Source organism: Trichomonas vaginalis, chromosome IV (assembly GCF_026262505.1).
Source record: "Trichomonas vaginalis G3 chromosome IV, whole genome shotgun sequence".
Classification (NCBI taxonomy): domain Eukaryota; phylum Parabasalia; order Trichomonadida; family Trichomonadidae; genus Trichomonas; species Trichomonas vaginalis.
The window spans coordinates 3,796,480-3,818,736 of NC_067206.1; the positions used below are offsets into that span (position 1 = coordinate 3,796,480).

Consider the following 22,257-nt stretch of genomic DNA (forward strand, 5'->3'; position numbering starts at 1 on the left):
AGAATAAAAAAATATTTTTTTTTAAAAAACGTTTTAAAATGGTATGCCATATAGCTTCTTGAATTTGTTAAGAAGTATTTTAACGTATTTTCCATCTGTATCTCTAGTGTTTACATAAGCATAGCCATCCTTAGTAAAACATACTTGTAATTTCCTATAGTTTACGCCGGTATAAAAGTAGAAAGAGTCTTGTTCTTCGCTATAGTAGTAAAACTCAAACGTATGCTTGCCATAGTCTGTAATTTCAATTGCTTCATCTTCTAGTTCGTCGACAAATTCGAATACAATATCTCTAAATTTGCTTTTGTTCTTATTGTTTTCAGAACGAGTAACCCAACGTAAATTTTCAAGTCTATTGTCATTTCTTATACGGTTTATATGGTCTACAAAAGGTAGATTGTTAGGGTTCGGTATAAAATGAGTTGCAATGACAACATGTTTTAAATAGTGTTTTCCACCCATCTTCATCCTAGCATATCCTTTATTTTGCTCCCATTCGCTTAAAACTCTTTTTGTCTTTTTGTTTCTGACTTCAAATGACTCACAACAGTGAATTTCATATTTCTCATCTAACAAACAAGTTTTCCAACGGTCTTCTCCAACAAACTCAGCGTACATTTTTATAAAAATAAAAAAAAATATTTTTTTATTCTTGAGCTATTTGTTGCATTTGTTGTTCTTGAGCTATTTGTTGTTGAAGTTGTTCTTGTAATACAATACTTTCACCAGTTGCATCTTCCAATTCGAAACTTTCTGCCGTCATTGACAAATACATAGGACATAAAAGTTTTACAGGAACAAAGTTTGCGTCAACTAATGTCAACGTTATACTTGCCAAAGTGTTTGAGTTCACTAAGGTTGAAAATTCTGCATTCGAATGAACAATAGGCAAACCAGCAGAGAAAGTATTGTTTATACGCATAAGTATCTTTTGGTCATAGTAGTTTCTGTCGACATTCGAATAACACTTTGAACCTAAGTTTGAAACAATATATAAGATTGGTGTGCTTAATGTCAATGGAATAGACAAACCTTGTATGACACCTTTTCCTGTTATAGGAAACTGTTGGTAGTAAAAACCAGAAATAAGTTTTGTATTATAGCTCATATCGTTTATAGTAAACTCAGTCGGACATCCAAACATAATGAAACCTGCTCTAGTTGCAGCACATGTTACACCCGTACTTAAAGTATTAAATAAGTCAACAAAACCTGTTGGTGGTATATCTGAGTAAGTATCTTCAAAGGAGTATTTTTTACCATTCACAACAATAAAGTCTTCTGGTGTCAAAAGAGCAAAACAGGCTTTAGTCGTCATTGTGTTTAAGGTTAGTTTACAATATCGTCCTTGAGGACTTTGTAAGTTTGTTGTTATAGAATTATATGACTCAGGGTTTTTAGTCGTAATAGTATAAACCACTATGTCTTCTGCCATTTACTTAGCAACTAAATTTTAATGAAATGTTGTGGTCGTCAAATATTTTTATAACGTCTGGGAAACTATATTTTAAGTTCAACGTTTCACCTCCTTTCATAACGTATATCTTGTCAATGACATTATATGAAACACCACAGCAAGCAATGTCGGGTTCTATTTCTTTGATGTTTATATCGTCTGCCTCTGTCAAAAGTTTCAATAGTTCTTTCAAAACTTCATGAGGTGCAATGACATATGAGTTCACTTTTACAGGGTTGTGTTCGACCAAGTTTAACATTATACCTAAAGCTTGACAAATCTTCTCCTGAGTTTGAAGTTTGTCTTTCAGTTTTGTAGTCGTTTCGAATATCTGCAACAGAACTTAAGTCTCTGCTAACTTCAGGATATGTTGGTTGTTCTTTTACAGGAACTATTGTTATACCATTTGTCTTCGTATGGTTTCCCCACTTCAACATCTCTGTCTTTGACATTGACAACAACACTTTGACTGTTTGTTTGAGTTGGTGAATTTAACTTCACATCTGCCACCGCCATTAAACCTTTTGAAACACTCACGCTTCTATTTTTCGGAAATGACATTTTACTTAGAATAAAAAGATGGACGTATTTGAGTATCTCTTCGAATTGAAGCAAAACAAAGTTTACACCACAAACAATACAAATACATTGACAGAATAGTTCTTTATACAAAACAATGGTAAATGTTATAGAATAGCAGTCTTTGCTGAACCAAAATATTTTCATAAAGCAAAGAAAGTTGGTATAACCGAGATGGTGAAAGTTCTTGAAGCAGACAAAAATATAACAACAAAACTGACCGATATTTCTAAAGGTAAGTTTATAATACAATATTATATCAAAACTGGCGTACTGTCAATATTTGACGGAGAGAAGTCAGTTCAAGAACAACTTACTGACCTGCTGCCAAAATCTGCTCGATGGAAGCTGTCGTTATGCCAATCTGAGGAGCCCCAGCAGGTTTCATCGAACGAATCTTCAAAGAGCATCTTCCGTGAAAAGTGCTATTGGTTTTGTAAACTTCTTTGCTTTCAGTTCATCTGGACCGTCTCTGTCACCAGTATATTGTATTTGAACTGTACCAACAGTTGAAATACCACCCATAAAGTCTTCTGAGTCAGCAAATGGAATGCCAAGCCAAAAGTTTGAACGGTCTCCATTTGTATATTGAGTTTTTTGAGCTCCTGTATGGGTCCATACTTTCACATATGGCATAATAGAACTTTGCATTTCAGGGTTAATGGTTGTTGTGAAGTTGTTGTTAAAGTTCATAGCATCTAATGTCAAGTTGTATGACCTCATATCCTCAACTGTAGAATATTCTTCTCTTGGATAATATTTGCCATCTATGTTTATATGGTATTTAATACCAGGGTTGTAGAAGCAAGAATAGTCATTTATAGTTCGTCTAAACAGTACAAACATAGTATCTGCATGTTTCATTGCAGTTGTTAAAGCAATATCCGTTCTTGCACCTGGGTCAGCACTTTGGTTTCCAACTTCACCTGCAAAGTCTTTGACAGATATTTGGTGTATAGGGAACATAAGTGGAACTGCAATATATTTGGCAGCTAAAGCATTTGAAATATCTGGGTCCAACATATAGACTGCAAGTCTGCTTTCTATTCTCTTGCATTCAAACTTTTCGCATGTGAACTTAACTGGGTCCCAAGCAGTTCCAGCAGCATTGAAGTAGTAGTTTACTTCAGTGTTGAGGTTTGAGAAACCAAAGTCTAAGTCAACTTTGTCTTTGCAAAAGTCGGCGAATGACGTTTTATTTGTTCCCACTACTTCTGTAAGAGTGAATGGGTCTTGTGTTGGTGCAATGACTAAGTTATTTTTGCTTGGAGTAAGTTCAATAGAAATTTTTCCTGCCCAGTTTGGCAAGTATCTTAAAAACCTGAAGATGAGGAAAGATGACAAAGGAACTCTAAGTTTCAGTTTTACTTTAGTGACAGCATTTCCATCTGAACCAGAAAGGTTAACATAAACTCCTGGAACGTTAGGGTCAAGTCTTCTTATTTTCTCAATAGTTGCATACTGGTCTGTTTTGTTCTCTAGCTTGTGGTTGTACTGAGTTTCTCAAAGCGAACCATTCATAGTTTGCCCATGTTACTGTTTGAACTAAGTCAGAGTTAGAATATATCTTATATCCCATGAAAACTTCTGGAGCATATTGGTATCCGACATAGAAAATTCCATTGCAACCTTCTTGTCAGACAACTTGGCAGAAGGTTTTATTTCAATGTCTTGTTCCACGTATAAGAAAGAGTTGTCAATAGAAATTATATGAAACCTGTCGCAAGCAATATCTACTGTTGTTGAAGAACCTTCTCCAAACTCACCTACGTTTCCATAAGAAACAGCAGTTGTATATTCGTAAGTTCCAGGAACTATTTCTGACCTTCTAATGGCATTGTCGCATTCGTTATACCATTCGGAAACATTTCCATTCATAGCATCCAAAACTGTTGGCGTTATATTCTGAGCGGCGTACATTTCATATGAGTAAAAATATAGAATAGTTGGATTTATATGTCATAATAGAACCCACGTGGACCAAGCTTTACTTTCTTCCTGACTGAGTTTTTAACTCTTCTTTTTCTTCATTGCCCTCTGCTTGAAGTTGTTGCATCTTTGCATTATGTTCATCTAGTATGTTGCAAATTTCCCATGTCCTTTTTGCCTTTTGGCTCTGGTCGCCCATCTCAGGTAACCTATATCCTAGAAAGAGTTTGTCATAGTCTGTATTTGAGTCTTCGCGTATTGTTTGCATGACTCTTTCCTGAGTTTCCGGTTCAAGCTCTTCAAACAGTGCCTGTCCATATGGAATATGCTCGTTTCCAAATATATGTTTTGTAGCCATTCTGGTTTTCTTTCCATGTTACCAACTATATCTTTTGTGAATGGGAAAGCTTCTACCCAATCTTTCAGTCTTGCGTCGTTTATTTCTGTAGTTGGTTTTTATTTTGTCAAGGAACATGTTTTTCAATACTAACATTTCATTTGGTACTGTCCATTTGAGTTTTCTTAAATATTCATCCCTTCTCGGTTCATTGTCTGCAAAGTAAGTTTTTATGACATTTTGTAAACTTTCGTTTGCAAGGTCATGTACAATAGGTTCTCTTCCTTCTCTGTCCATAACTTTCTTTCTAAACTCTTCACCAAATATACCATCTCTATGGTTCTGTGTAGTTCTTTGAGATAAATGTTCTAGAACGTCAGGTGTTATATTTCCATCAGCCATGTTCATTTCATACTGGTCCAAAATATCTGCATGTTTCATATCTTTCAATGGCATTAAAGCCGCGCTTAAAATACCAGCTATATCTGGTTCACCATTGACTTCCATTGCGTCTACAACTTCTTGGAATTGAGGTTGTAAGTTTATGAACCACCTATCCGGGTTAGCTTTATGACCCCATCTCATTGTAGTTCCATCGTCTGCAGAAACAAAAGTAGGTTTGTTTCCATCTTGGTTAGGTTCTGAATGAACTTTAAACAATGTTTCATTTCTATATGTTTTCTTGAAATTTAACCTTTTATCTTCACCGAGTTCATCCGAAGATTGAACGTTAAATGCTCGTAAGTAAAAAGGGTTGTTGTATTTGTGTACATTTTTTTCAGTTCTTCCATTCTATGCTGAATATTTTCATCTGGTGTTGGAGTCTTTTGTATGTCGGCAAACATTTTTCGATATTCTTCTACTATGTCAGCCGAATCTTTCTTAGACTCTTGGAAAGATTCCATATTCACCTCATGCTCTTGTTGAGGGTCAAGATTTTCGGCTGTTCCAAATCTTCATCTAGTTCTGTGAAGTTAGTTTCCAAAGGAGTGACTTGTTCGTTTCCTTCAGGCTCTTCTAGCTGTTGTTGCTGAACTATTTCTTCCATGTCTGGTTGTATCTGAACTATTTCTTCCTGTGGAGTTTCTTGTACCTCATCTGCTGGCATTTCATTATTCCGAGACCGTTTTTAACAATTTCCCTATCTACGTCATCCGCATTCATAAGCTTTTGTTCTTTCGTTCCGTCTCTTTTTTTACGCGTTTCATGACGAAAGTTGAATTGTCATTTAGCTCTGACATCAAATATCTCGGAGTAAATTCATCCATGTCATTTGGATGATATGCTATTAAATCATATCCCTTAGCGAGCTTGTATTTTCCAGGTTTGAGATTATATCCGTTTTGGTGCTGAGCCATAAAGCTAAATAGGTTCGGGTCAGTATTTCCATCCTTGAACTTTCCAATAGCTTCTTTATATCTGTCACTAAAGTCAACAGTATCTGGGAAACCACACTCTTCTTTAAGCATTTTTAAGAATTCTTGGTTTCCTTGTTCTCTACTTCTTTTATGTCCTTGCTCTGTTTGTGGTTGTTGTTGTGCAGGGTTTTGAACTGTTGGTTGCTGTGCTGGTTGTTGTGTTGGTTGTTGTGCTGGTTGTGGAGGTGGTTGTTGTGCTGGTTGTTGTGCATGCCTGTGTCTGTGTCCATGTGACGATGTAAATGTTTTAGGTAGTCCTGGTGCAGGTGCTTCTCTTGGAGGGTTTGGTGGTATATAAGTTCCACTAGCTAGTATATAAGTTCCACCAGCTGGCACATATGTTCCATCTGCAGCGTAATGTCCTACCTGACTTTTCGTTCTTAAGAAAGCATTTACTAGGTCTGTTTTGGTCTGTTGTAACTCTTTTTCTTGACTTTCCACAACAGTTGCTCTAACGGCGTCATAGGCACTTTGAACTGCCTGTCTCGTTGCTGCATCTGTTATTTTCGTCATATTTTGTGCTACTTCTCTTAACTCTTTGTCGAAACCTTCAGACTTCAGTTTCTTTCCAGATGAGAAGTCGTTCACTAGTTTCACCTTACTATGAAGAGCTTCGAAGGCGTTCTTAAAGTCAGCATTCATTAAAGCTTCATTTGAACTGTCTTCATCCGCTTGTATTTTTGTCCTTATTGACCCTATAAGTTGGGCTGCTTTAGCGTTGGCTTGGGCATCTAACCAGTCATTATTAGCTTTTATATATTCTGCGCTTTTCATTGCCTTTTGCATGGCTGCGTCGTTATTTTTACTTTCTTGTGCTAATTTTCATACTGTACGGTTTGGTTTTGCAACTGTAAAAGTTTTTCTGCCTTTACATTTGCTTCAACTTCTTTTTTATACTCATCGCTATCCATATATGTCTTCAGGGCTTTTTGTTTTATCTCTTCATCTTTCAGTACTTTATATTGAGTAGTATGGTTTTTCAAATTTATGACATCTTGTTCCATTTTTGCTACTTCTGCTGCTTTTTCTGACACTTTTTTTGCATATTCCTCTGTACTTAGTTCTTTCAGTTGTTCTTCTTTCTTCTTTTTCTCTACGTTTAACTCATTGAGTTTCTTTGTGTGTCTGTCATATTCTAGTTTCTTTTCGTTTTCACTTATTTGTTTCTGTATGTCTATGTTTGACTTTTTGACATCTGTTATTTGATTTTTGAGTGAACTCAAATTCATTTGACTTTGAGGGTTATAAGCTGTTCCGTCTGCAGCTCCACCATAGCCTGCCATTTTCGCTAAAAGTGCCGCTCTTAAACCTCCACTCTGTGCACCAAGAACTCGGTTTAAGAGCATAGGGTTGCTTGACATTTGTTGCAACATAGTGGGGTCATTCATCATTTGTTGTTGCAACTGTTGTTGTGGTGTCAGTTTTACTATTGGATGTTTCAATGCTCTCTTCCTCTTACGTATATTCTTACGTAGCTTACGTGGCATTTTAAGTGAAGTTAAAAACATTTACGATGAAGAAGTTTCGACAAAACATTTACGAAGAAATCATGAGTTTTCTACCCTCTTGAATTTTCATGAAATTTACACCAAAAATATATTTTATGTTAGAATGTTAGATCTAACATGTTTTCTAACATGTTTTCTAACATCGTAGAAAACTCTTGAAAATCATGAAATTTACACCAAAAAATAATGTTTATGTTAGAATGTTAGATCTAACCTTCTACCCTAAATTATATTTTTGGGTCCTTTACGCTCATTACGAAGAAGTCTTGACAAAACATTTACGATGAAGAAGTTTCGACAAAACATTTACGAAGAAATCATGAGTTTTCTACGATGTTAGAAAACATGTTAGAAAACGTGTTAGATCTAACATTCTAACATAAACATTATTTTTGGGTCATTTACGCTCATTACGAAGAAGTCTTGACAAAACATTTACGTTCATGTTTGACAAAACATTTACGAAGAAGTCTTGACAAAACATTTACGATGAAGTCTTGACAAAACATTTACGATGAAATTCATGACAAAACATTTACGAAGAAGTCTTGACAAAACATTTACGATGAAATCATGAGTTTTCTACGATGTTAGAAAACATGTTAGAAAACGTGTTAGATCTAACATTCTAACATAAACATTATTTTTGGGTCATTTACGCTCATTACGAAGAAGTCTTGACAAAACATTTACGAAGAAGTCATGACAAAACATTTACGAAGAATCTTGACAAAACATTTACGATGAAATCATGACAAAACATTTACGATGAAATCATGACAAAACATTTACGATGAAATCATGACAAAAAAGTCAACGGCTGGTCGGCTGGGGTTCGGTCCTCCTCTTGGGTCTTGGGAAAAATTTCTTATGGGCTGGAAGCCCTCCGAATAAAAACTTCATTTATACTAAACATCTTCAGGGCTAGAAGGCATGAAGTGCCTGGAAGCCCCACTACCTTTTTTTTTTTTTTTTTTTTTTTTTACGAGGTCTCGAGTTTTCGTTCATTTTTTTTACTTTACAAAACTGTTTATTTTTCAGAATTTTTAAATTTGAAAAAATCCATTCTATATCAGATAAATAATATATTATTTTTCAATCAAAATATTTTGATTATCATCTCAAAAGTGTTCTCAAAACCTAGTTTTTCTTATTTTGGATAATCTTAATATTTATATTATTATAAACTAATTCAACACCATATGTTTTTGTATACTTTTACAAAAAAATTGACAGATTTGTGATACTTCCCCGACGATAGAATTGAATAGCTTACATTTTGACAGAACTTAATATGGAACAGTATGAAATTACGAAACTAAGCCACTCGCTTCGCTCGCGGTTGACAAAAAGAACAAATTCGAAAAATAATTGTATGAAATTACGAAACTAAGCCACTCGCTTCGCTCGCGGCTTAAGAAAAGAACAGATTCGAAAAAAGGTTGTATGAAATTACGAAACTAAGCCCCTCGCTTCGCTCGCGGCTGACGAAAAGAACAGATTTGAAAAAAGATTGTATGAAACTACGAAACTAAGCCGCGAGCGAAGCGAGCGGCTTAAGTAAACAACATATTTCAGATTATCGATACTAAAAATTTTTTTATTTTATTACATTTTTTTGCATTTTTTTTAAGGGTGCACACGAGAGGATCATGTAAACTTCAGAATTTAGAACCTTATTTTTAGGCATTATCTTGGCTACCTATTTAGGCTCGAAAAGCAAAAAATATCAAAAAATACAACTTGACTCCATTATGACCCTTTCATGGAGGTAGTTTTTATCCGCTAGTATTTTCCCTTTGAATCTCTTTACAATTCGAAATCAAATTCAAAACTCAGTAGAAGAAAGGAAGAATCGACTTACTACGGTTGTAATACGAATAAATACATATATTTAATTATTTTTATTTACATAATAATTGTTTGAAGCTCATATTCCATCAAATTTTTAAATAAAAACATTAAAATGTTGAAAATGTTCATATATTTTAATAGGGTTTTGGCACTTTATTGAGGAATTACTACATACATAGTCGAACTGAACTTGATATTTTGAAATTTAAATTATTTATCAAAATTAAAATTTAACTTGAAATTTATAATTATTTAGTCATATTTTGCATAATTCTAAGTAGATTTTGTAAAAAATCAAGAAAGAAAAATTTTAACGTGCTTTATTTTTTCTTTTTTATAATAATACATATTATTATATAATTAACATATTCATAATGTTTCACCCTTTCAAAAATATAATCCTCCTCCTCCTCTCAAATAAACGTACATACGGGTGGCCTCTTTTTTCAAAAAATTAAAATTTGAAATTTTGGGCTCAAATATTAGAGATTTTTTCAACCTTCAACGATATATGTTGTCTATATCAGACCTCCTTTCTTTTTGATACTTAACATTGTTCCTAAATCTTAGCCGTTAAGGCTGTTCTGAAAATATTTTTTTTCGAAAAAATTCGAAAAAAATTCTTAAAATTCAAAAATCCCTTAATTCCTGAGGATTTTGGAAAAAAGTTTTTACATGAACATGTGTATATTAGATGAAGTATATTGATAAGGTAAAAATCAAATTTTATTGCATATTCATCGAGAAAATAAACTAACGAATCCCTCAAAATTGAGAGGGTAATCCTCCTCCTCTCAAATAAACGTACATATGGGTGCACCCTTAAGAAGCTAAATTCTGAAGTTTACATGATCCTCTCGTGTGCACCCTTAAAAAATGCAAAAAAATTGAATACTTTACTGGCTGGGCAAATTTGTCGCCGCCCCAAAAAAGAAAGTCAAGAAAAAAATTTTTGAAATTGAGAATAAAAATAATATCGTGATTTTTTGTGATATATGGATTTTTTAGAAGATTTTAGAGATTGAAGTCTCAATTTATAAAAATTTTTTAAATTGAGAGGAATTTTAATGATATTATTTTATTTGATATTTGGATTTTTTAGATGATTTTAGAGATGTCAGTCTCAATTTAAAAAATTTACAAAAAATGATCGTAAAATAATCGTTTTTGTTCAAATCCTTTTCATTTCGGGAAATTGAAGTTAAATATCAAAGAGATGGTCTATGCATATGTTAAATCAAATCATTAAAAAGTGTTTTGATGACTTTTTCTAACCGCAAATTGTCACTTTTTGATGTTTTAAAATTATTATATATTCTATATGCATTCAAGATGCAAATTAATATTAAAACTCCAAAATCGATTTTTGAGAGAATCAAATTTATCACATCTCATCGTTGTTCCGAATTAATATTTTATTTGTAATGTACATATTATCACAATTACATTCATCATATTAAAATTCAAAAATAATTTTTGAGTTTCAGATCTCCCTAATTTCCCATATAAATATATGTTTATTTTATTAAAAATAGAATGTCCAATTATTGATAAAAATCGATCCGCTTTTCTACCGGTCAAGCTGTATATATATAGAACCCATCCATGTAAACCTCGATGTCACTTTTGCGGCCGAGAGGAGCGAGGCCGCAAAAGTGACATCGAGGTTTACATGATGGACAAGACTGTAATGTGATCTTATTTGAAGTATTTTGGATTTAGAGGTGAAATTGTTGCATGCTAAGTTCGGTCAAAATGTAAACCTCTCAATTTTATCATCGGGGAAAGTAACTCAATTCCTTCAAATTTATTCTTTAAATATTGAATTTGTTGTAAACAGAAATTCATCAAAAGTGACACCTCAGAAAAGCTAAAATATTGAATTTTTGGAACTTTTGATAGAGCACGTTTTTAAATATTAAAAAGTAAATGTATATTTTGTAAAGATTCTTTTTAATAAAAAAATAAAATTTTGAAGAAGAACACAAAATCTTCTGAAAAATAATATCACATAAACTCATATTATTTTCTAATATATAACTATTTTATATAAAAATCAAATTCAATGATCTTAAAAGCGAAGGATAAACCTCAAAATTTACGAATATAATGCTTATCTATCATAAAACCATATGAAATATCAATTTTTGCTTTACGCCTATTCCCACTCATTATATTCGTAAATTTTGAGGTTTATCCTTCGCTTTTAAGATCATTGAATTTGATTTTTATATAAAATAGTTATATATTAGAAAATAATATGAGTTTATGTGATATTATTTTTCAGAAGATTTCATTCTATATGCCTATGAAAAGTACTCTCAAAACTAACTTTTTCCTAATTATAATTAAAACTAGAATATTGTATTATGCTTAGTATTATTTCATTTTTCTCATTCAATTTAGAATTTACAAATGTCAAAAAATTGAGAGCTGTCACTTTTGATGAATTTCTGTTTATTACACTACTCATAATAAAAAATGAAAAGCCAAATTCTCTCAAAAAGTTAAGTAGGACCAATTTTTTATAAAAAAATCCAATTCCATTATGAATGTTAATTAATTTATATAATTATTGAATAAAAAATTTTCTTTGAGATTATGAAAAGTTCTTTGAAAAGTTATTTTTTCTCATTTTTAAATATTGTATTAGCCTATTTATTTATAATCCAAATTAAAAAAAAAAAAAGGTAGTGGGGCCTCCAGGCACTTCGTGCCCTCTAGCCCTGAAGATGTTTAGTATAAATGAAGTTTTTTTGGGTATTGGGGGCTTCCCGGGCGCGTTGCGCCCTCTAGCCCATAAAAAATTTTTGAGAGTCGTCGTCGTTGACTTTTTTGGTAGAGCACTCAAAATAGTATAACTTTGTCCGGACAAGTAAGGGTCTATCGTCGCTACAGGAAAAGTTACGGGCGTTCCAAGGAAGTATACTTTGAGAGACTCTTTAGAAACTTTAGACGTTTTACATAACCATCCATGCTTTTACTTTACATCCGATAAAAGTGGTTTGGAAACCGTTATGAGATGGTTAGAGGACATACATGACTATGAGTTTAGATATGACAAGATAGAATATGAGAGAGGTCCTATAAACCGGAGAAAGTGTCATATAAACATCTGTCAAAAACCGCTTTTTAACTTCACTTAAAATGCCACGTAAGCTACGTAAGAATATACGTAAGAGGAAGAGAGCATTGAAACATCCAATAGTAAAACTGACACCACAACAACAGTTGCAACAACAAATAATGAATGACCCCACTATGTTGCAACAAATGTCAAGCAATCCTATGCTTTTAAACCGAGTTCTTGGTGCACAGAGTGGAGGTTTAAGAGCGGCACTTTTAGCGAAAATGGCAGGCTATGGTGGAGCTGCAGACGGAACAGCCTATAACCCTCAAAGTCAAATGAATTTGAGTTCACTCAAAAATCAAATATCAGATGTCAAAAAGTCAAACATAGACATACAGAAGCAAATAAGTGAAAACGAAAAGAAACTAGAATATGACAGACAGACAAAGAAACTCAATGAGTTAAACGTAGAGAAAAAGAAGAAAGAAGAACAACTGAAAGAACTAAGTACAGAGGAATATGCGAAAAAAGTGTCAGAAAAAGCAGCAGAAGTAGCAAAAATGGAACAAGATGTTGTAAATTTGAAAAACCATACTACTCAATATAAAGTACTGAAAGATGAAGAGATAAAACAAAAAGCCCTGAAGACATATATGGATAGCGATGAGTATAAAAAAGAAGTTGAAGCAAATGTAAAGGCAGAAAAACTTTTACAGTTGCAAAACCAAACCGTACAGTATGAAAACTTAGCACAAGAAAGTAAAAATAACGACGCAGCCATGCAAAAGGCAATGAAAGGCGCAGAATATATAAAAGCTAACAATGACTGGTTAGAAATGCCAAGCCAACGCTAAAGCAGCCCAACTTATAGGGTCAATAAGGACAAAAATACAAGCGGATGAAGACAGTTCAAATGAAGCTTTAATGAATGCTGACTTTAAGAACGCCTTCGAAGCTCTTCATAGTAAGGTGAAACTAGTGAACGACTTCTCATCTGGAAAGAAACTGAAGTCTGAAGGTTTCGACAACGAGTTAAGAGAAGTAGCACAAAATATGACGAAATAACAGATGCAGCAACGAGACAGGCAGTTCAAAGTGCCTATGACGCCGTTAGAGCAACTGTTGTGGAAAGTCAAGAAAAAGAGTTACACAGACCAAACAGACCTAGTAAATGCTTTCTTAAGAACGAAAAGTCAGGTAGGACATTATGCTGCAGATGGAACATATGTGCCAGCTGGTGGAACTTATATACCACCAAACCCTCCAAGAGAAGCACCTGCACCAGGACTACCTAAAACATTTACATCGTCACATGGACACAGACACAAGCATGCACCAAAACCAACACAACAACCACCTCCACAACAACAACCACAACCAGCACAGCAACCAACAGTTCAAAACCCTGCACAACAACAACCACAAACAGAGCAAGGACATAAAAGAAGTAGAGAACAAGGAAACCAAGAATTCTTAAAAATGCTTAAAGAAGACTATGGTTACCCAAATACTCTTGACTTTAGTGACAGATATAAAGAAGCTATTAGAAAGTTCAAGGAAGGAAATACTGACCCGAACCTATTTAGCTTTATGGCTCAGCACCAAATGGGATATAATTTCAAACCTGGAAAATACAAGCTCGCTAAGGGATATGATTTAATAGCATATCATCCAAATGACATGAACGAATTTACTCCGAGATATTTGGTGTCAGAGCTAAATGACAATTCAACTCTCTTCATGAAACGCGTAAAAAATAGAGACGGAACGAAAGAAGAAAGGTTTATGAGTCCGGATGACTTAGATAGGGAACTTGTTAAAAACGGTCTCGGAATATATGAAATGCCAGCAGATGAGGTACAAGAAACTCCACAGGAAGAAGTTCAGATACAACCAGACATGGAAGAAATAGTTCAGCAACAACAGCTAGAAGAGCCTGAAGGAAACGAACAAGTCCCTCCTTTGGAAACTAACTTCACAGAACTAGATGAAGATTTGGAACAGCCGAAAAATCTTGACCCTCAACAAGAGTATGAGGTGAATATGGAATCTTTCGCAAAGAGTCTAAAAAAATTCGGCTGACATAGTAGAAGAATATCGAAAAATGTTTGCCGACATACAAAAGACTCCAACACCAGATGAAAATATTCAGCATAGAATGGAAGTACTGAAAGAAAATGTACACAAATACAACAACCCTTTTTACTTACGACCATATAACGTTCAATCTTTGGCTGAACTCGGTGAAAATAAAAGGTTAAATTTCAACAAAACATATAGAAATGAAACATTGTTTAAAGTTCATTCAGAACCTAACCAATATGGAAACAAACCTACTTTTGTTTCTGCAGACTATGGAACTACAATGAGATGGGGTCATAAAAGCTAACCCGGATAGGTGGTTTCATAAACTTACAACCACAATTCCAAGAAGTTGTAGACGCAATGGAAGTCAATGGTGAACCAGATATAGCTGGTATTTTCAGCGCGGCTTTAATGCCATTGAAAGATATGAAACATGCAGATATTTTGAACCAGTATGAAATGAACATGGCTGATGGAAATATAAACACCTGACGTTCTAGAACATTTATCTCAAAGAACTACACAGAACGCATAGAGATGGTATATTTGGTGAAGAGTTTAGAAAGAAAGTTAGGGAAGAGCGAAGGAAGAGAACCTATTGTACATGACCTTGCAAACGAAAGTTTACAAAATGTCATAAAAACTTACTTTGCAGACAATGAACCGAGAAGGGATGAATATTAAGAAAACTCAAATGGACAGTACCAAATGAAATGTTAGTATTGAAAAAACATGTTCCTTGACAAAAATAAAACCAACTACAGAAATAAATGACGCAAGACTGAAACATTGGGTAAAAGCTTTCCCATTCACAAAAGATATATTGTTTGGTACATGGAAAGAAAACCAGAATGGCTACAAAAACATATATTTGGAAACGAGCTTATTCCATATGGACAAGCTCTGTTTGAAGAGCTTGAACCGGAAACTCAGGAAAGAGTCATGCAAACAATACGCGAAGACTCAAATACAAACTATGACAAAATCTTTCTAGGATATAGGTTACCTGAGATGGGCGACCAGAGCCCAAAGGCAAAAAGGACATGGGAAATTTACAACATACTAGGTGAACGAGGACAAAGATGCAACAACTTGAAAGCAGAGGGCAAGTTACCAAAGAAGAAGAGAAGAGTAGAAACAAAGTGAAAGTAGTGAAGAAAGTAACTTCATCTAGTGAAAGTAGTGGCAATGAAGGAAAAAGAAGAGTTAAAAACTCAGCCAGGAAGAAAGTAAAGCTTGGTCCACGTGGGTTCTATTATGACATATAAATCCAACTATTCTATATTTTTACCCATATGAAATGTACGCCGCTCAGAATATAACGCCAACAGTTTTGGATGCCATGAATGGAAATGTTTCGAATGGTATATACGAATGCGACAATGCCATTAGAAGGTCAGAAATAGTTCCTGGAACTTACGAATATACAACTGCTGTTTCTTATGGAAATGTAGGTGAGTTTGGAGAAGGTTCTTCAACAACAGTAGATATTGCTTGCGACAGGTTTCATATAATTTCTATTGACAACTCATTCTTATACGTGGAACAAGACATTGAAATAAAACCTTCTGCCAAGTTGTCTGACAAGAAAGGTTGCAATGGAATTTTTCTATGTCGGATACCAATATGCTCCAGAAGTTTTTATGGGATATAAGATATATTCTAACTCTGACTTAGTTCAAACAGTAACATGGGCAAACTATGAATGGTTCGCTTTGAGAAACTCAGTACAACCACAAGCTAGAGAACAAACAGACCAGTATGCCACCATTGAGAAAATAAGAAGACTTGACCCTAACGTTCCAGGAGTTTATGTTAACCTTTCTGGAGCAAACTGCAGCAGCAGTAACCAAAGTAAAACTGAAACTTAGAGTTCCTTTGTCATCTTTCCTCATCTTCAGGTTTTTAAGATACTTGCCAAACTGGGCAGGAAAAATTTCTATTGAACTTACTCCAAGCAAAAATAACTTAGTCATTGCACCAACGCAAGACCCATTCACTCTTACAGACGTAAGGGAGCAAATCAAACGTCATTCGCCGAATTTTGCAAAGACAAAGTTGACTTAGACTTTGGTTTCTCAAACTTCAACACTGAAGTAAACTATTATTTCAATGCTGCTGGAACTGCTTGGGACCCAGTTAAGTTCACATGCGAAAAATTTGAATGCAAGAGAATAGAAAGCAGACTTGCAGTCTATATGTTGGACCCAGATATTTCAAATGCTTTAGCTGCCAAATATATTGCATTCCACTTATGTTCCCTATTACACCAAATATCTGTCAAAGACTTTGCAGGTGAAGTTGGAAACAAAGTGCTGACCCGGTGCAAGAACAGATATTGCTTTAACAACTGCAATGAAACATGCAGATACTATGTTTGTACTGTTCAGACGAACTATAAAATGACTATTCTTGTTTCTACAACCCCCGGTATTAAATATCATATAAACATAGATGGCAAATATTATCCAAGAGAAGAATATTCTACAGTTGAGGATATGAGGTCATACAACTTGACATTAGATGCTATGAACTTTAACAACAACTTCACAACAACCATTAACCCTGAAATGCAAAGTTCTATTATGCCATATGTGAAAGTATGGACCATGCAGGAGGTCAAAAAAACTCAATATACAAATGGAGACCGTTCAAACTTTTGGCTTGGCATTCCATTTGCTGACTCAGAAAGACTTTATGGGTGGTATTTCAACTGTTGGTACAGTTCAAATACAATATACTGGTGACAGAGACGGTCCAGATGAATTGAAAGCAAGAAGTTTACAAAACCAATAGCACTTTTCACGGAAGATGCTCTTTTGAAATTCGTTCGATGAAACCTGCTGGGGCTCCTCAGATTGGCATAACGACAGCTTCCATCGAGCAGATTTTGGCAGCAGGTCAGTAAGTTGTTCTTGAACTGACTTCTCTCCGTCAAATATTGACAGTACGCCAGTTTTGACATAAAATTGTATTATAAACTTACCTTTAGAAATATCTGTAAGTTTTTGAAGTTATATTTTTGTCTGCTTCAAGAACTTTCACCATTTCAGTTATACCAACTTTCTTTGCTTTATGAAAATATTTTGGTTCAGCAAAGACTGCTATTCTATAACATTTTCCATTGTTTGTATAAAGAACTATTCTGTCAATGTATTTGTATTGTTTGTGTGTGTAAACTTTGTTCTGCTTCAATTCGAAGAGATACTCAAATACGTCCATCTTTTTATTCTAAGTAAAATGTCATTTCCGAAAAATAGAAGCGTAAGTGTTTCAAAAGGTTTAATGGCGGTGGCAGATGTGAAGTTAATTCACCAACTCAAACAAACAGTCAAAGTGTTGTTGTCAATGTCAAAGACAGAGATGTTGAAGTGGGGAAACCATACGAAGACAAAGATGGTATAACAATAGTTCCTGTAAAAGAACAACCAACATACCCTGAAGTTAGCAGAGACTTAAGTTCTGTTGCAGATATTCGAAACGACTACCAACAACTGAAAGACAAACTTCAAACTCAGGAGAAGATTTGTCAAGCTTTAGGTATAATGTTAAACTTGGTCGAACACAACCCTGTAAAAGTGAACTCATATGTCATTGCACCTCATGAAGTTTTGAAAGAACTATTGAAACTTTTGACAGAGGCAGACGATATAAACATCAAAGAAATAGAACCCGACGTTAGTTGCTGTGGTGTTTCATATAATGTCATTGACAAGATATACGTTATGAAAGGAGGTGAAACGTTGAACTTAAAATATAGTTTCCCAGACGTTATAAAAATATTTGACGACCACAACATTTCATTAAAGTTTATTTGCTAAGTAAAAATGGCAGAAGACATAGTGGTTTATACTATTACGACTAAAAAACCCTGAGTCATATAATTCTATAACAACAAACTTACAAAGTCCTCAAGGACGATATTGTAAACTAACCTTAAACACAATGACGACTAAAGCCTGTTTTGCTCTTTTGACACCAGAAGATTTTATTGTTGTGAATGGTAAAAAATACTCCTTTGAAGATACTTACTCAGATTATACCACCAACAGGTTTTGTTGACTTATTTAATACTTTAAGTACGGGTGTAACATGTGCTGCAACTAGAGCAGGTTTCATTATGTTTGGATGTCCGACTGAGTTTACTATAAACAATATGAGCTATAATACAAAACTTATATCTGGTTTTTACTACCAACAGTTTCCTATAACAGGAAAAGGTGTCATACAAGGAATGTCTGTTCCATTGACTTTAAGTACACTATTTTATATATTGTTTCAAACTTAGGTTCAAAGTGTTATTCGAATGTCGACAGAAACTACTATGACCAAAAGATACTTATGCGTATAAATAACACATTCTCTGCTGGTTTGCCTATTGTTCATTCGAATGCAGAGTTTTCAGCTTTAGTAAACTCAAACACTTTAGCAAACATAAACTTAACCTTAGTTGACGCAAACTTTGTTCCTGTAAAACTTTATGTCCTATGTATTTGTCAATGACGGCAGAAAGTTTCGAATTGGAAGATGCAACTGGTGAAAGTATTGTATTACAAGAACAACTTCAAACACAAATAGCTCAAGAACAACAAATGCAACAAATAGCTCAAGAACAACAAATAGCTCAAGAATAAAAAAAATATTTTTTTTATTTTTATAAAAATGTACAGAATAGATGTTTCAGATTTTTATGACTTCCAAACATTCAGAAATATGTGTCCATTTCGAGACTATAACAAAGCAGTCGAGAATTTGAAACGTTTAGTCATTTATGTCGACTCTGCCCCAGAATGTTATGTTATGAAAGAATGGGATGTAGTCTTTAACAAACCTAAAGCGACAATAGTTTCAGAACAAGAATGTAAACAGAAACTTAAGAAAATAAAAGTCGTACAAGTTGGCATGAAGATGTTAGATGCTTGGGATATCTTATTGTCAAAGTTAGAAGATTTTTCAGTTCGTGGTATAAAGTTTTATACACCTTCTCCAAACTTCTATTCTATCTTCACTGGATATAAATATGAACAAGTAGAATGGAAAGAAAATGTTATAGAAGCTTGGTTAGACCATGTCAAAGAAATTATATGCAATGGAAACGAAAGAGTCTATGAGTATATCTTATGTTGGTTTGCAAACATCTTACAACATCCAAGTGCTAAGAATGAAACTGCTCTCATTATAATTGGAAAACAAGGAACAGGTAAGAACACGTTTCTTTACAGATATTTTGTGCAAACTGTTAGAAGGTTATTCGAATCCGAATATGACAAACTTAGAAAACATCTGCGGTAAATTTAACTCTTCAATAGAGAATATGAAACTTATAGTATGTAACGAACTTCAAAGTATAGATACAACAAAAGTTTTGAACTCAGATGCTTTGAAGAGTCTTATAACAGACAAAGTTGGAGTTGTTGAAAGAAAATATAAAGACCAAAGAGTTTGTGAAAATGTTGCAAATTTCATTATGGTTTCAAACAATGCTGTTCCGATGAAGTTAGAAAGTTCTGACAGAAGATATGTAGTTGTCAGAACGTCAGATTCTCATATGCAAGATACAGAATATTTTGACGCTTTGTCAGAAACTTTGACATCTGACTTTTACAACCACTTGTTCTCATATTTTATGACATTAGATATTTCAAAGTTCAATCCAAGACAAATTCCACATACCGAAGAGAGACAAACATTGTTAGAAGCAAACAAGAGTGTATATGAACTGTTCATAGAAGAAAGCGACTTTGAGTGTTTAGATGAAAGGTCATTGTACGATTCGTATAAACAATATTGTCAAGAGTATGGTTATATGACAGCGTCTAAACGAACATTCTTGGCAAATGTCAAAAGTCTTTTAGACGTACAGAATGGTGTATATACAAAGAAAAATTTTTCTGAGTAAATTTTAAAAAAAAATATTTTTTTATCCGATAGAAAAGATGACGAAATTCATCTCAGTAAACAAGTACATGTCAGGACTTAAAGAAGAACTAGACCCATTCACATATTTGAATGTTTACTTCTACCATTTTGAAAAGTCTTCATTCAGCAAAGTTTGGAACATCGAACCAGTTAAGTTTGCTATTGTGACTAAAAATGGTGCGAAATTTGAAGACTTAGACATAGAAGGTTTGTTAGCAGTCAAAGAAAGTTTTGACAGAAGGTTCTCAAACTTAAGAAGGCAAAGCATACAAACTTGTTATACCTTATGAACCAAAGAAAGCAGACGACTATGAATATTATGAGTCTAAGATAGTTGAAGTTCAAGGTAAATTGGGTAAAAAGATTTTAGAGTCTAAGCCAGTGTTTGCTCCTAAAGAGGAAGAGAACATTGACATTGACCCAGAAATGTTCTAAAAATAAAATTTTATTTTTACATGTCAAATTTCTTCTTCTCTGGCTCTGGTTCTTTCTTCTCTTCTTCTACTTTCTTTTCTTTCTTTTCTCTCTTCTTCTTTTCTGGTGGAGTTATGTCAAACTTCTCAGAACCATATTTTTGTAAAAGTTCTTTGTCCTTTAATAGCTCTTCTATTCTGTTTTCTATTTCATCTTCAAGAACAGTGCATGTGTCTTCTTTGCATTCTAAGAAGTTTTGTTGGACTTCATCTCTCCAAGAGGCGTCATCTCTGTCAACAAGTCTGTCATTGACAAATTTTAAGACTGCTCTGCTTAATGTTTTATGGTTCTTGTCATATTCCCAGAAACAGAACTTTAGAACAAATTCACCTTTCTTGTTTACACTATGTAAGATTTTATGGTCGACAGATGTTTTGCTGTCGAAAAGCTTGTCTCGAATATAGATAGCGAAATCGCTAGACATTTTCTAAAAGATAAAAATTTTAATTTTTCTAAAAATATGTTAGAAAAAAAGTTTGCTGACATTGACAAGAAATTTGAGAATGTTTTAAACAAGAACAAGAGGAAGTTAGAAAATGCTCAGATAAAACCCATACATGACAAGTTCTTATTTGCTCAGAATGGTATAACAGGTCTAATTGCACCACCTGGGTCGGGTAAGACTTTCACTTATCTTAAAATGGCTGCACAACAACAAGAACTAGATGAGAAGAACCCATTCTATGAGTTAGTTGTTATTTGTTCGACTTCTGGTCAATTTGACCAAACCGTCAATTCGTTCAAAGATATTATAAAGAAGTCTAAGTTAGTATGTATAAAAGACTCTGAGTTGTTAGATTGGATAAAGAAGTACCAAAGAAGAGTTTTGAAGTACAATGCTATAAATGAGTATGTCAATTCGAAGTTTAAAGACCCAAATGAGGAAATGCAGAGAATATTAGAGAAGAAACACTTCAGAAACAAACAGAAAGAGATAGAATACATTTCGAAGAAATTGCAATCTTACGATTGGAAGACTTACCCTCATAGATGTCTTCTTATCTTAGATGACTTTGCTTCTCATCCTTTGTTAAAGAACAGAGAACAAGACATGTGTCGAATTCTTAAGAAGCTCAGACACTTTAACATCTCAGTTGTCATTTGTGTACAGACAGCAAAGAGTTTAAGTAAGGATGTAAAGAGAATACTTACTGACATTGTACTTTTCCCCGGATTGTCCGAAGACGATTTCATGGAACTTATGAAAGAGTCCATGGCAGGTAAGTTTGACAGACATGAACTATGGGAGAAGTACAAAGTCATACAAGACCCTCATACTTCTTTCAGAATTCATATCTACGCAAACAAAGTTCAAATTGTAAAAAGTCAAGCTTGAAAAATGTAAGTGTTTAGTCTTAGTAAGTAAGTCTGTTGTGGTGCTGGGGCTGTCGGTTCTTCTGGCTTTGGAAGGCATTCAGGAAGAGGAACGTCAGTCATCCGTTTGTGTCCTGTCGGAAGGAAAATTTTTTCCAGTTGTCGGGAAAATTTTTTCCTGTCGGAAGGAAAAATTTTTTCTGTCGTTCGATCAAAAAGTTCTCAATTTTCGAAAATTTGAATGGTTTACGGACGGACAACAGGAAAATTTTTTCCAGTTGTCAGGAAATTTTTTTCCAGTTGTCGGGAAATTT

The 22,257-nt window shown here is 34.1% G+C and overlaps 5 protein-coding genes and 8 pseudogenes across 13 annotated transcripts, besides 13 other annotated features; 6 read left to right on the forward strand and 7 right to left on the reverse strand.

The window, feature by feature from the left end:
- Window positions 1-8,211: part of a mobile genetic element that runs on past the window's edge.
- Window positions 34-618, reverse strand: TVAGG3_0023430 (His-Me finger endonucleases family; the record flags this gene model as incomplete). Its single annotated transcript, XM_051220211.1, has 1 exon — window positions 34-618. The coding sequence occupies one exon, from the start codon at window positions 616-618 to the stop codon at window positions 34-36; it is 585 nt and encodes a 194-aa protein (XP_051105197.1).
- TVAGG3_0023440 (uncharacterized protein) lies at window positions 647-1,435 on the reverse strand (the record flags this gene model as incomplete). Its single annotated transcript, XM_051220212.1, has 1 exon — window positions 647-1,435. The coding sequence occupies one exon, from the start codon at window positions 1,433-1,435 to the stop codon at window positions 647-649; it is 789 nt and encodes a 262-aa protein (XP_051105198.1).
- On the reverse strand, window positions 3,581-3,955 carry TVAGG3_0023450 (uncharacterized protein; the record flags this gene model as incomplete). Its single annotated transcript, XM_051220213.1, has 1 exon — window positions 3,581-3,955. One exon carries the CDS (start codon window positions 3,953-3,955, stop codon window positions 3,581-3,583), a length of 375 nt encoding a protein of 124 aa, XP_051105199.1.
- Window positions 5,773-5,982, reverse strand: TVAGG3_0023460 (annotated as a pseudogene). The gene has a single exon. A coding segment is annotated over exon 1 (210 nt).
- Window positions 6,872-7,206, reverse strand: TVAGG3_0023470 (annotated as a pseudogene). Its single transcript has one exon. A coding segment is annotated over exon 1 (335 nt).
- Window positions 8,116-8,211: a terminal%2Cinverted (terminal inverted repeat of Maverick-3 transposon ID:TVAGG3_0023270).
- A 277-nt stretch (window positions 8,212-8,488) lies between these two features.
- Window positions 8,489-8,529: a mobile genetic element.
- Window positions 8,489-8,529: a terminal%2Cinverted (terminal inverted repeat of ISTv3 transposon ID:TVAGG3_0023480).
- Window positions 8,530-8,545: 16 nt separating this feature from the next.
- Window positions 8,546-8,713: a mobile genetic element.
- A 147-nt stretch (window positions 8,714-8,860) lies between these two features.
- Window positions 8,861-9,903: a mobile genetic element.
- Window positions 9,904-10,007: a mobile genetic element.
- Window positions 9,985-10,007: a terminal%2Cinverted (terminal inverted repeat of MuDR-6/TvMULE4 transposon ID:TVAGG3_0023510).
- A 902-nt stretch (window positions 10,008-10,909) lies between these two features.
- Window positions 10,910-10,947: a mobile genetic element.
- Window positions 10,910-10,947: a terminal%2Cinverted (terminal inverted repeat of Banshee-A3 transposon ID:TVAGG3_0023520).
- Window positions 10,948-11,507: 560 nt separating this feature from the next.
- Window positions 11,508-11,544: a mobile genetic element.
- Window positions 11,508-11,544: a terminal%2Cinverted (terminal inverted repeat of Banshee-A3 transposon ID:TVAGG3_0023530).
- Window positions 11,545-12,228: 684 nt separating this feature from the next.
- On the forward strand, window positions 12,229-12,659 carry TVAGG3_0023540 (annotated as a pseudogene). The gene has a single exon. A coding segment is annotated over exon 1 (431 nt).
- Window positions 12,660-12,930: 271 nt separating this feature from the next.
- TVAGG3_0023550 lies at window positions 12,931-14,315 on the forward strand (annotated as a pseudogene). The gene has a single exon. A coding segment is annotated over exon 1 (1,385 nt).
- Window positions 14,316-14,459: 144 nt separating this feature from the next.
- Window positions 14,460-22,257: part of a mobile genetic element that runs on past the window's edge.
- Window positions 17,522-18,023, forward strand: TVAGG3_0023570 (annotated as a pseudogene). The gene has a single exon. A coding segment is annotated over exon 1 (502 nt).
- TVAGG3_0023580 lies at window positions 20,173-20,501 on the forward strand (annotated as a pseudogene). Its single transcript has one exon. A coding segment is annotated over exon 1 (329 nt).
- On the reverse strand, window positions 20,607-21,053 carry TVAGG3_0023590 (uncharacterized protein; the record flags this gene model as incomplete). The annotated part of the gene is made up of 1 exon (XM_051220214.1): window positions 20,607-21,053. One exon carries the CDS (start codon window positions 21,051-21,053, stop codon window positions 20,607-20,609), a length of 447 nt encoding a protein of 148 aa, XP_051105200.1.
- On the forward strand, window positions 21,090-21,452 carry TVAGG3_0023600 (annotated as a pseudogene). The gene has a single exon. A coding segment is annotated over exon 1 (363 nt).
- On the forward strand, window positions 21,516-21,965 carry TVAGG3_0023610 (protein of unknown function, DUF4106 family; the record flags this gene model as incomplete). The annotated part of the gene is made up of 1 exon (XM_051220215.1): window positions 21,516-21,965. The coding sequence occupies one exon, from the start codon at window positions 21,516-21,518 to the stop codon at window positions 21,963-21,965; it is 450 nt and encodes a 149-aa protein (XP_051105201.1).
- On the reverse strand, window positions 21,971-22,066 carry TVAGG3_0023620 (annotated as a pseudogene). The gene has a single exon. A coding segment is annotated over exon 1 (96 nt).